The sequence below is a fragment of the Mustela erminea genome, chromosome 14 (assembly GCF_009829155.1).
Source record: "Mustela erminea isolate mMusErm1 chromosome 14, mMusErm1.Pri, whole genome shotgun sequence".
Taxonomy (NCBI): Eukaryota; Metazoa; Chordata; class Mammalia; order Carnivora; family Mustelidae; genus Mustela; species Mustela erminea.
Genome location: NC_045627.1, coordinates 785,342 through 799,395, shown reverse-complemented (window position 1 = coordinate 799,395; position 14,054 = coordinate 785,342). Strand labels below are relative to the sequence as shown.

The 14,054-nt window shown below is 42.9% G+C and overlaps 1 protein-coding gene across 6 annotated transcripts in view; it reads left to right on the top strand.

Moving 5' to 3' along the window:
* TAF5L (TATA-box binding protein associated factor 5 like) overlaps positions 1-6,408 on the top strand; it is a 30,024-nt gene extending 23,616 nt beyond the window's left edge. For all 6 annotated transcript variants that reach the window (XM_032312179.1, XM_032312174.1, XM_032312176.1 and 3 more), the window contains one exon: positions 4,693-6,408. In XM_032312179.1, coding sequence (XP_032168070.1) covers positions 4,693-5,490 — 798 coding nt within the window. In that variant the 3' untranslated portion in view covers positions 5,491-6,408. The remainder of the gene's footprint in view (positions 1-4,692) is intronic.
* Positions 6,409-14,054: the final 7,646 nt, after the last annotated feature.

Here is a 14,054-nt window from a genome sequence, read left to right as displayed (position 1 = left end):
TTAGCTCTGTGACTTATTCTGTGAAGATTTCCAGACTTTGGAAGGTATGCATTTGAAGACCCAGAAGTAAAGAATAACATGATGGATGCCAGGAAGTGAGAGAAATTCAAGCAGGCTAGAGTTGGGAGGGCTTACATAGGGAGCAGCTCAGCACAGGCTGTACTCGGGATTATGGTGGCCTGAGCTAGGGGAGTGGCAGCAGGAAGAGAGCGCCCAGACCAAGGAGAGAAGAGCTCTGGTAGGAGGTGCTGTTCCACTCCAAAAGAAGATACTTTGTTTAAGTATCTTCCTGATGTAGTCCCAGTTGTCCATATTGAAAGTGCTGTAGATTCTGCTACAGTATAAAGGAACTGCTTTCCTTGTGAAGAAACTTTTGTTTCATTTTATAACTAAAGTTGCGATCTTCTTCTCATGTTGTCTAGGAGTTTCCTGTTTGGGATTTCTACATCTCCCACCCATTTTGTCGTAGCAGTTGACAAACGTTTTTGTTGTTGATGGAGTTCGGGGGGATGGTTTTTGGTTTTGGGGGGTGTTCTTTGGGTTTTTTGATTTGGGGTTTTTTGGGTGGGGGGTATGGGAGTGTGGTGGTTGTTCCTGATAAGGAACATTTTGGGGAAAAGCAAGGTACAAATCAGTTCTGGTACTTAGTTTTTAATATTTCTTCAATGAGAACATGGACTTTTTGTTTTCCTGATAGGATTCACAATTAAAATAGAAACTCTTAGTGGAAAGGTCACAAATTCACATACCTGTAGAATTCAAGCAGGTAACTATAAATATCTAAAGCTCCCTGGATCAAAGAGATGGTAGGAAGTATGAAACCACATGAAAACCCAACTAAAAAGCCAGTTTGCAACTTCTACCTTAATCTTCCTGAAGGAATAGTGGCCACATAAATTAGTGGATAAAGTGTTTTACTAGTGAGTATTTAAAATACTGACCAGACCCACGGATTCCATTTCCAGGTATATACCCAAAAGAATTGAAAACATAAGTCCCCACAAAAACTTGTACATGAATGTTCATAACATCATTATTCATAATTGCCAAAAAGTGGGAGCAGCCCAAGTGTCAGCCAGCTGATTAAGAGATAAACAAAATAGGATATATCCGTGCAATAGAATATTGTTCTGCCGTAGAAAGGAGTGCATCTACATGAGACATGCTGTGTTGTGGATGAGCCTTGTGCTAACTAAGTAAAAGAAGCCAGCCACTAAGGCCCTCATGCTATATGGTTCCATTTCTAGGAAATATCCAGAATAGGCATATCCATAGAAACAGAAAGCAAATTGATGGTGGCCAGGGGCTGGGGACAGGGAAAGAGGCAGTGACTAATGGGTAAAAGGTTCTTTTTTGAGTTGATGAAAATGTTCTGTAGTAGGGAATGGTGAAAGTTGCATAATTCTGTATACTTCCTAAAAGAGTGAATTTTATAGTACATGAATTATATCTCCATTTTAGAAAGTAAAAAACAGTAATCAAAAGCTTCTATGAGGGCATGAAATTTTCTCTCTTTATTAAGCCAAATAAAACTGGATCTACAGCACTGCCCTATAGCTTCTGATATCTGCAACTTAAAAATATTTCTAGATTAACCTTTGAAATGCTATTAATTAGCATAGCAGTGACCCACCTCCTGCTAGGACCAGTAGCCCCCATCCTGTCTGAGACCCTCCATCCTCTGTTCCACACTAAATGGAGTTGGAAATGAAGTCCAACTTTTACCCTCGTTGATTGGTAACTATGTATTTTTAATATGTGAGCAACATGGCAAAACCACAGATACCAAATCAAGGATTTGCTCTTCGTTTCAGGTTTGTGTTCACGATCACCCTCATCACTGCCTTCCTCCCGCCCTCCTAGGCCAGCACTACAGCACCAGTATTGGGTCCAGGCGCTGGCTAGTGAGCCTTCCCCCAATCCAGCAGTCTTTAAGTTTCAAAAGTAAAGAAGTCAGTGTTGTATAATACTCAGTTCTGTGATTTGTATATAAAATGGTCCTGTAGGTCTGTGCTGGCCTAGAGGAATATAATGTGAGCTATGTTTGTAACTTTGATTTTTCTAGTAGCCACGTGAAAAAAGTAAAAAGAAAGAGTCATTTAATTTTAACAATGTATTTTATTCAATCCAGTATGGCCAAAATATCATTTCAACGTGTAAGCAATATTAAAAGATTATTAATGAAATCTGTTACATTCTCCTTTTTTGTCCTCAGTCTTGGAAATCTGGTGTGTTTTACACTTACAACACATGTTCAGCTTAGCTAGCCAATAGCCGCCTTTTCTAGTTCAGGCCACCGTCATCTCTCCTGGAGAGAGCAACCCCCCACTTGCTTCCAAGTCTTAACTCAGCCCCAAGCCCAGCCAGATATAATTTTTTTCAGTTCCATTGGAAGCTAATGTTGGGACAACAGCCCAAGGCTACATTTCAGACCCCAAAAAGTACCCTGGAGCTGAGCTGAGGCACTCTGAACCCCCTAGTCCAGGAGCAGACATCTGTAACAAGTCTGAGATTTTTAGGGCCTCCATAGTCTCAAGCATGGCTTAGCAAACTATGGCACAGGGGTACAGAAGATAAGCTTTGAAAGTCTTTTTATACTTACTTTTCTTACTATTTTTAAATTTCTTTATGCATGCTGTATAATGTACATAGTATGATTTATCATGACACAAATATACTTGACAAATTAAAAATTCATATTTGGGACGCATGCCCATTACTCTTGGGTGTTCAGTCAGTTGTAGGGAATTTGGGGTTTTGCCCTGTGAGCACGGAAGGAAGAGAGAATCTGGGGCTGGGCATGTGTGAATCAGCTACTTGTTCAGAGTTTTAGCTCTGTGCTGAGGCCCTTGTGGGACTGGGTTGAGCCACAGAAGAAAATGTGGCTGGGTTATTTTAAGCTGTGGTCCTGGCAAAGAGCTGATAGCGATAGCCAGCATGAATGCTCTGGTTTCCCCATCTCCTGGTCCATAGAGTCCACCAGGCACTTGTCCATGTGCTCGAGACAGTCATCAAGACCCCTGGGAAGTGCCAGCTTGACTCCTGGCACACCCCCCTCGTCCCGTCTCTGAGCGCACTGTTTAGGTCCCCACTAAGGAGCTGAAGACCCGCTTCCCTAACTGCCTGTTCCAAACGAAGACCACTTAAGCCCCAGAGATGGTAACGTGCCCTTTAATCCACCACTCACTTCCAAAGGGCCTTGGTGTAATTCATCTGGGGTCGTTTTTTGCTCCCACAGTTTTTATATAATCTTTCTGGTGTACAGCAGTGAGTCATCCTTGAAATTTTAAAGTGTTGTCGTAACCTCTTTTGAAAGGAAAATTACTAATATTCTTGGTAACGCGGTAGAACGTTAAACTCCCAAATGCTTATATATTTTTAATGTTGAGTGTCTGGAATAGGCATTTTGAATATTCATGGACATCAACGTTTATTTTCTCTTAACTTTTTCTGAAATCTGTACACATTGAAGGCGTTTGTTTTGTTTTGAATTTAATAGTTTTCAAATGGGAGTTAAAAAGATGCGATTTTCCTGTACAGGAACTTAAGGCCCACAGACGTATTTATATCTCAGCTAACAAAGCCGATTGGTTCAGGACTCTTCTTACTCCTCCTTACGGCATTTAATGAAAACCCATTTTCATTTGTGAACTCTTGGGTAGAGACAGCTGTAGTGTTAAGGAGCTTGTCTGTGAGGGAATGAAGGGAAAACGGATTTTGAACAGAGATACTGTCCTTGTGGGGAAGAGGGTGAGGTAGGAGGACTCCCTCCCTCGGTACCATGAGTGGTTGTCTTCTTTTCTGTCCCCACTTTTAGTTCCAAGAATCCCATGAGTCACTCGGCTTGTTTAAAGCCATTCTGAACCCATGCCTCACTTGGGAAAATGTTTGAGACCCTCCAGAAAGTCACAGTTTTAAAACTTCATCTTTATTTCTTTTTGGACACTGGCAGTTTATGCCTGGTCACAAGGTATGAGTGTTGCTTACTGATAACTGCACCTTTCTGGTCTACTGTTTGTTCTGATACGTCCAGGCGTTATTTTGGCTAACCTTTTACAACAGTTTCATGTAAATTTTAAAGTGAGACCATGTCTACCTTCATCACTGACCCCACTCATGGGAGTAATGAACGTGCCAGAAATTTTCTTAGTGGAGCCGAAACAGCAATGTGGCTTAGAAAGCAGCTAAAACCAGCAGATGAAGACAGGCCCACAGAATAAAAGAATCTGAGAACTAAATGTAAACTCGGCAGTAAATCTTTCCAAATGATGTCTGTCAGGATTAACAGTGGAAGTGACCGTGGGCCATCTTTGAAGCAGCCTTGGAAACCTGTTCCCCCCCAGCCTGACAGTGAGGTCCACAGTCGTTACCGTGTAATGATAGCTTGGCATTTGTGTACTTTTGATTTGATTGAGTCTTAGCTACAAGATGGACTTGAGGAAGACAATTTGTAAGTTGCACGAGACTTTGTGTTTCGTTGTGCAATTGTGAGTTGTTTTCCTGGGGTCGCCCTTAAGGACAAGACCACTGTCATCTACTGGTCAGAGGCTATTTCTCAAGTAGTGGCTTTTTTTTCTTTCTTTCTTTCTTTCTTTTTCTTTTTGCTGGACTGTTTGGTTTTCATGGCAGACCACTAAACATGTTTCCCTTGTGTGTCTCTCTGCCACCCGCCCCTCCCCCCACTGTCCCCAGGATGATGAGGATGACAATGCGGGCACAGAGATGAAGATCCTCCGGGGACACTGTGGACCAGTATACAGCACAAGGTTCCTTGCAGACAGCTCAGGGTTGCTCTCTTGTTCTGAAGACATGTCCATTAGGTACTGGGACCTCGGCAGTTTCACCAACACTGTGTTGTACCAAGGACATGCCTACCCTGTGTGGGACCTGGACATTAGCCCGTATAGCCTGTACTTTGCCAGCGGGTCCCATGACCGCACCGCAAGGCTGTGGTCATTTGATCGGACGTACCCGCTGAGAATATATGCCGGACACCTGGCAGATGTGGACTGTGTCAAATTCCACCCTAATTCAAACTACTTAGCCACGGGCTCGACAGACAAGACTGTCCGGCTGTGGAGCGCTCAACAGGGCAACTCAGTGAGGCTCTTCACGGGCCACCGCGGCCCCGTGCTCTCTCTTGCCTTCTCTCCTAACGGTAAGTACTTGGCATCAGCCGGCGAGGACCAGCGGCTGAAGCTATGGGACTTGGCCTCTGGGACCCTTTATAAAGAACTGAGGGGCCACACGGACAATATCACCAGCCTCACCTTCAGCCCGGACAGCAGCCTGATCGCGTCCGCATCCATGGACAACTCTGTGCGCGTCTGGGACATCAGAAACACGCACTGCAGTGCACCTGCCGACGGCTCCTCGGGCGAACTCGTGGGCGTGTACACCGGGCAGATGAGCAACGTGCTGAGCGTGCAGTTCATGGCCTGCAACCTCCTTCTAGTGACTGGAATCACACAAGAAAATCAGGAACATTAAATTTTTTTTTTTTTAATCTTTGTCGTAAGGGACTGGGGCAGTCATGGAAAGCCTCCAGGCTGCCAGTCTTAGGACACATCGAGATCGAATCACTGACTGACTGTGAAAGACTCCCTGCTTCTTCCCCTGACCCCTGCTCCCCCCACCCCCCACCTCCATCCCGTGCAGACATCCTGAGCTCTTCACCCCTTCGCTCGCTGCCCTCCCCCATAATGTCGAAGGACCGGAGGGGGAAGGTGCTGTGATTGGACGTGAGACGGAGAAGGAAGAGGCTCCAGAGGTCAGATTGCGAGTTCCCACAAAGATCCCGCCCGTGTCCTTGTGTGAGCACCTTCGTGTCTCTGTCTCATTTTCCCACGTGTAAGAGATGCTGCTTACCTCGCCGCCGGGTGCTGCGTTTGGGTCCCAGGATGGTCATGGGGTACCCTTAGGAGGAGCGGTGCCACCTGCTCACGGCTGCTCCGTCGGCGGGTGCGGGGTGGATCTTTACCGGTGCAGGAAGGCGGGGCTGGGAACTAGGACCGGGGGCAGGGATCATCCTGGCAAAAAGTCTCTCCTTTTCCATAATTACAGAGAACCAGGATTTTTTATTATTATAATTATAATTATTATTATTATTGAGAAGAGGAAACCTAGCACTGGCAGAGGGGCCTTCTCTGCTCTCATCTTTCAGGTTTTACTCCTGGCACTGGCTGTGATACTTGGAATCTTGAGGTTCAGGGAATTCAGAGAATTGGGTAGCACAGTGTTTGGGGAGAAAGGGAAACTTTCTGGGTGATGGATGGATCACTCCGGCTGACGTGTGTAGAAGTGGGGCGGGCGGGAAAAGGGTTGGTTTGAGAAAGTCCTGGGCTCCCGCAGTGATGGTGGGAGAGGAAGAGGTTCCTCATGGCTGCACTTGTATGAACAGTTCTCTCCCCCAAAAGGACAGATGGTGGTAAAGAAATGAAAAGGATTGGAAGTGATAAGTCAAAAGATAGAATTAGAAGATGTGAAATAAATGCCCATTTATTTGGAGGTGCGAGGCTCTCTCAACGTCTTTTCCTCCTGCCATCATTGGCTCCCACCTCCTGCATTGCAATAGCGGTTTAACGAACACTTTGTGAAACAAATCGTAAGTACATACGCACGCATCCAAAACTGTGCTTTGAGGATAAAGCGAGTTCAAATTCGTGGAAAAAAGGATTAAATATTTCTGTTTTCTGAAAAGAGTTATTTTGTATTTTGTTTTCTATTAAAATGTATTTAGTTTCCAAAAAAAGAAAAAAAAAGTGTTGTCATCTCATTTAAACCATGAGGACAGGCGGGTGTGTGGCCTCTCCTGGGTGATGTGCCCCCCACCTCTCTTGGGGATAATAGCCAATCATGTCGGCCAGACTGGCCCCAACTCAGGGGCACTCCCACCTGTTCCTGTGTTCTGTTCGGCTTACTTTGATTCCTCTTGGAATTCACAGGAATTATTGGTAACATTTACTACTGTTTATATATCCAAGATTGGCAGTTGCCAACAGGAGCCAACATATATTTTACCATCTAGACTAATTTGGCAAGATCCCACTTCCGGTTTTCTTTAATGATCCCCATTATAAAATTTCTAAGGGGCTTAAGAACTCTGCTATATAATTAACCTAAACTTTTTCTCAAACAATTCCAGATAAAAGACTCGTTCAAAAATTTAAATGATGCCAGAATTTTTTAAATGTACTATGAAACAAAATTTCCTGGCAAGAACACCAAGGATTATGAGGAAATTAAAGGAAGACTCTAGAATTCTATGCCAAAAAAAAAAAAAAAAAACTTAGTTGAGCCTTAGATACTGATTAATAGGAAATGTTTCTCATTCATAAAAACTGATGTATTTGAAATATTGTAAGAAGGATCCGTTAGTTCCTCAGCCAGCTTTCCCTTCCACGTAGTGTGCAGGGAAGAAGCCCAGATAGAATTCAAATGTGTTCTTATCTACAATAAGTGAACTCTTAGGTTAAATTGTCTGGTATATTGCTAGAACCAATAAAATCCCTAAATTGGGCCTAATCATTCTCAGAAGTGAAAATACCACTGATCGTGGATGATTTGGAAAGGCTTTGTGTTTGTTTTTTAATGCAAAAATTTTTTTAATTGAACACAAAAATGTATTAGGTTGCTCAGTCTTCAAATGACTGATCATGTATATACTTTGTCATTTGAATTCAGCCTCTTAATGTTCTGCATCTTTGGCCTCTTTTTTTGAACTAACTTTAGTGTGGGATAATTTAACTTTATAGAACGCCCCTCACAACGCTCCCAGAATCTTAGAACTATCATAAGGGGTACATACGTATGTTTATGGCCACAAGGATGCATAAGAACATGCTCTTCAGGTTGCTGTCTTGCATTTTATTTCCTCTTCAGAGCAAGTCTGTTAGGCGGATAGGGCTGGTGATACTACCATTTTGTAGATGAAATAGCCAAAGCCCAGAGAAGCTCTATTATCGATACACAACGTGGAATGGTCCCATAGCTTGGATGTGTTACGTAGAAGTTCTGTATTCAGTATCCTCAAGTTCTAGCTGGAGGATACAGCCCTGATGACAGAAAAACCTTTTTTTATTTATTTTTTTTTAAAGATTTTATTTATTTATTTATTTGACAGAGTTTGAGTGCAAGTAGGGGGAGTGGCAGGCAGAGGGAGAGAGAAGCAGACTCCACGCTGAGCAGGGAGCCTGATGCAGGGCTCGATCCCAGGACTCTGGGATCATGACCTGAGCCAAAGGCAGACGCTTAACTATGAAACCACCCAGGCGCTCCAGAAAAACCTTTTTTGCTGGGGGGAGGAGGGGACAACAACCTCCAAAAAGGAAATATGAATATATAACATATATATATATATATGTATGTTATTTTCATAAAGCTCATGGAATGATTTCTGGTAGATAGTGCTGACTATCTACCAGAAATCATTCCATGAGCTTTATGAAAATTAACTTTTTATCTCCATAACAACCCAGTGAGATAAATGCCATTTTTGTCTGCATCTTGAAGACAAGGATTCTAAGCCCTGTTGAAGTAAGTCACTTTGCCAGAGGGTCACAGAGCTCGTAAACAATGAAGCCAGAATCTACATCTGGGAAGTGTGGCTCCAGAGTTCATGCCCTTTCCCAGGCTCTTGTCTCCCCTCATTCCCACAGTACCAGGTAAAGAGTGGCCTGAGGTTACTAGTAGCTAAATGTTCCTGGCAATAGTTATAAGACTCATGCTTCCCTTTGCCAGGTAAATCAGCAGCATCTAGCAGGATCAGAAACTGGCAGTGAGAACAAACTTAAACAATATATGATTAAAAGAAACTTGAAAATATTCAATTATTATGAACCACAATGATAAATCTCTGCAATGTATATACGGTGCAGGAAAAAAAAAAAGCAAAAACAAAAACAAAACAGAAAAAACAAACCTCTTGAAATTCCGTAGGCTGATAGGCTCAGAAAAACCTGACTGTAATTTCAATGTAGCAGTACGCTGGCCAAAAGAAAGAGAACATTGAGACAAAGGAAAGTAAGAAATAGGAATGAAATGGGAATCAATTTGAAATTTTTTTATATATTCAAGATCCAGCTTCTAAGGATAGCTGTGATTACTAGCTTTTCATTTGTTTTATTCATATATTAAAAATGTCTTGGTTGTATTAAAATAATCCATTGAATATGTAGGCTTCTAATTTTGCTATTACCCAGATTGGTATTTAAATACATGGATTAAAAGGTTAGTCTGTACTTCAACTTGTCTTTCAGTTGCATGTTTTAGAAAAGTGTCCGTTATATCTATGCCCAGCCCACAGCAAGGATTCATATTATTGACACCTATATAGCAACCAAATAAGTCTGAAACTCCTTTATGGTAAACAGAAAATCTTCATTATAGAATTTGGGGAATCCAGATGTTCCTTGGCAGTTTGACCCATTGAAGAACAACTTAGATACTTTCCCATGATTCTGAAATTCCTTAAAGAAATATCTTTATATTAACTATGTATCTGTTATGATCAGACATTGTGTCAGGGGGCAGAAATGCAAGAGTAAGCAAAACTGATTTGACTTTATAGTTTAAAGAGGGAGGCAGATATCGATCAAGTAATCCCATAAATAAACATTTAATTTCAAATAGTAGGGAGTGCTACACTGGGTGCAATGAAAGAATATGCCCAGAGATCTAATTTAGATGAACCAATCAAGGAAGGCCTCCCCAAAGAATTAGTAATGAAGCTGGGACCTGGAAGGCAAGCAGGACTTAGCCAGGCAGAGTTCAGGGAAGAATGGTCCAGACCCCACCTGGGAAAGAACCTGGTACACTCAAGTCCACAGGGGCTGAAGCAATGTGAGTAAGGAACAACAGCATGACACAAGTTTGGATAATTGCAAGGGCTTTGGGCCCCTTCAGAAGATTGGCTTTTATCCCAGGTGGGGTGGAAGCTACTGAAGGGTATACAACAGGGAAGTGACCCAGTCCAAGTTCCACCTTAATAATATACCTGACTGCAAGAAGACATAGACAGTGCAGTGGACTTGCACTTCAACAGGATAACAAGGCAACATTTACTGAACCCATCTGTGCCAAGCACTGCAGGACACAGCCAACCGATGGAAGCCAGCTACCATGTTGTGGGCTGCCCTATGTGGAGTGGCCCCTCAGGCAGTGAACCAAAAGCAGCCTCTAACCAACAACCTGTGCGGACCCACCAACCACCACACGAGGGAGCTTGGATGCAGATCCTGTCCCGGTTCAGCCTTCAGATAAGACTGCAGCCTCCTGATCAACCTTGAGACAGAGATATCCAGCTAAGTCTGCCCACATTCTTAACTGACAAACTGTGAGATGTCACATGTCGTTTTAGATCACTGAGGTTTGCGGTAATTTCTTGTGTAGAGTAGATAACTAGCCCATCAGTCCTACCCCATAATCCATTCTTTTAACTGCTGTGCTATAGAAAGTGAAATAATTACAGATTAAAATTGGCAGCTGTAAGGAATAGGATTGGAGGGTATGAGAGTGAGCAGGGAGTCCAATTAAGATCTTTGCAGTTGTCCAGGAGAGAGACAAGGATGGTGTGGACTAGAGTGGCCACAATGGATATGGAGAAAAGTTGACACATCCGATGAACATGTTAGAGGTGGGTTGGCAAGACTTCAGTGGGTTGTCTGGGGAGCAAACACAGGAATCATGGATGACCCACATGTTTCTGGCATGAGCAGTTTGGTGGATACAGTTACCATTTATTGTGAGGAGGAGGTTTCTGGGCAAAGATCAAGAGTGCAGTTTGGGATCTCTGTAATGTGAGGTGCATATAAGAGAACCAAGTGACAATACCAGATAGGCAGTTAGATAAAAGCACACCTGGAGTTCAGAGCAGAGGTCTACCTTGACATGTTAGTTTCAGACTTAGATTCATTAGAGTGCTTTCTGCCACTAGGGACAAAAATATGACTCCAAGTGGTTTAAAAATAAGGTATTTTATTGGTTCACATATCAGTGTAGAGGTCAGGTGGGTTTCACAGGCAACTCACTAAGGGCCTCACTTGGGTTCTGTAACTCCGTTGTGCTCTCTTCTGCGGTTGGCTTCCTCACAGCCTGACTTATCCCATTGGAAGAGGGCTACCAACAGCAGTGAAGGCCAGACTCCCCCCTCATTGATATCCAGTAGGAATGTGAGCTTACTGCCCATTCCTCACTCTTAAGAGCAAGGAAAAAATGTCCAGAAGTTCCAGCAAACATCTCCAACTTGCATTAGACCAGTGAATCCTTGACTCTGCCCCTGACAAAGGCAAGAGTCCCTAGCATATGGTTGGAATTTGAAGCCTTCCAAATGGACGGGATTACCAAGGACAAGAGCATAGCGTAAAAAGAGATGAGGCCTCACAACTAAACCGGTACGGGTCAGAAAGGAGAAGCCACCAACAAAGAGAGCAAAACAGGAGAGGGCGCTGTCCCAGAAGCCGAGAGAAGAAAGTACTTCAAAACAGGAGTGGTAGGGGAGTGGCTTTGGCTGGCTGCCCAGTGAACATGCGATTCTCTATCTCCGGACTGTAAGTTGGGGCCCCACGCTGGGTGTAGAGATTGCTTAAAAATGAAATCTTAAAAAAAAAAAAAAAAAAAAAAGTCAACTGTCCTGATGCTACCAAGAATCCAAATAAAGACCAGAGAGTATCCATGACAATACAGTAGGCAGGTGGCTGACAATCTGGGCCCAGCAGTTACGGTTGAGTAAGGGAAATGGAAAGGACATTGGAACGGACTGAAAAGTGGAAAGGCCATAGAAACACAAATACACTTCATTTATGACAGGTGATGCATACAGAGAAGGGAGAAGAACAGACTGTCACCACAGGGTAAGACAATTGGCAATCCATAGGGGAAAAATTAAATTGGCCCCTTACCTCTCTATACACTCTATACACAGTTCCAGATGCACGAAAGGACATCCTTGTGACCTTGGGATGGGAAGAAATTCCTAAAGGAAAAAAAAAAGCCCTGTCCAAAAAGGACAAGATTGGTTAAACTCAAAATATTCATTCATCAAAAGAACTATGGAAGAACTAATGGACAGGCCCTGAATGTGGGGAGATACCTGTAATACAAGCACAACAGAGACAAGTGTCTAGAGCAACATCGTGCGGTGGGATTGGCTGTACAATGGAATGCTCTCTAGTTCTGTCCTGTCCTAGAGAGCTTTGTGTGAGGTCAGAAATGTTCTGTAGTCTCTCTCCTGTAGAAATTTCCTGTAGAAATTGCTGTAAGGGAGGATATTCTGTAGTTCTCTGCCATCCCATAAAGTAGCTACCAGCCCCATGTAGCCATTGAGCATTTGAAATATGGATAGTGTAACTAAGGAACTGAATTTTCTATTAATTTATATTACCACATGAGACTAGTGGCTAACATCTCAGACTGCAGAATTCTAAACTATATGAAAAACAACAAATCAGTGAGTAAAAATCATAGGCAAAAGTCTTAAAGGGAAGCACCTCTTCAGAGAAGAAATCCAAATGGCTAATAAATTAGAAATTACTGAACCTTGTATTACTCAAGGAAATGCAAATTTAAAACGAGGTACTGTTAAACACCCTTCAGACTAACAACATTGTAAAAGCCTGACAATGTCAAGTGTTGGTGCGTCTGGACCCTCCCACAGTGGTGAGAATGTCAGTTTGTAACCTATCTGTGGAGGGTGCAGTATTACAGAGCTAAACTGAAGAAAGTCAAGCTCTGTTATGCCCAGCAATCCACATCTACCAGGATACATAGAAGACAATGTCCATGACCACACTGTCTATCATTTTCCAAAGCTGGAAACAAATTAAATGCCCATGAATAGAAAGGATGACAAACTTGACCCTAAAAAAATAAACATGAGAGCTGCAAGCACCAAATTTACAGTGTTGACTGAAGAGAAAGACAAATGATTCCTACAGAATGGTTCCATTTACATAGAGCCCGAACCATCAAAACTGACCGTATAGATTTTAGTATGTGTATGACGACGTCAGAATTGTAGAGAGGGAAGGGTACTGATCAGGAGGGGATGCCGGAGTGCCAGAGATCTTCTGTTTCTTGCCTTGGGCGGTGGTCACTCCAACGTGCACTTGAGAACTTCATTAGGTGGCACAAAGAAGTTTTATTTCATTATATTGAAACATTTCTGAAAGAATAAAAAGTTGGTGAGAAGAGGAGAGTGGGATGAGGGAAGCAGATATCTCTTGAAATCCTTAAAGGGGTGCAGAGACCGAGACATGTGGAAGCGAGGAGGAATCACTTAATATGCCCGTTGCTTGGTTTGGTTTGATCATTAACCGAAGTTCCTAAAACAGGGGCTTTCAAATGTTTACACCACAACCCGTAAGAAAAATGTATTTTACATTGTGACCTAGTATGCACATACACGGGGCTTTATTAAACTAAGATTTCATTGACTAGAAGAGGTACATTCTTCTTTTTTTTTATTTTTTATAAACATATATTTTTATCCCCTGGGATACAGGTCTCTGAATCGCCAGATTTAAACACTTCACAGCACTCACCAAAGCACATACCCTCCCCAATGTCCATAACCCCACCCCTCTTCTCCCAACCCCCCTCCCCCCAGCAACCCTCAGTCTGTTTTGTGAGATTAAGAGTCACTTATGGTTTGTCTCCCTCCCAATCCCATCTTGTTTCTTCTCCTACCCCCTTAATCCCCCATGTTGCATCTCCACTTCCTCATATCAGGGAGATCATATGATAGTTGTCTTTCTCCGCTTGACTTATTTCGCTAAGCATGATACCCTCTAGTTCCATCCACACCGTCGCAAATGGCAAGATTTCATTTCTTTTGATGGCTGCATAGTATTCCATTGTGTATATATACCACATCTTCTTTATCCATTCATCTGTTGATGGACACCTAGGTTCTTTCCATAGTTTGGCTATTGTAGACATTGCTGCTATAAACATTCGGGTGCACGTGCCCCTTCGGATCACTACGTTTGTATCTTTAGGGTAAATACCCAGTAGTGCAACTGCTGGGTTGTAGGGTAGTTCTATTTTCAACATTTTGA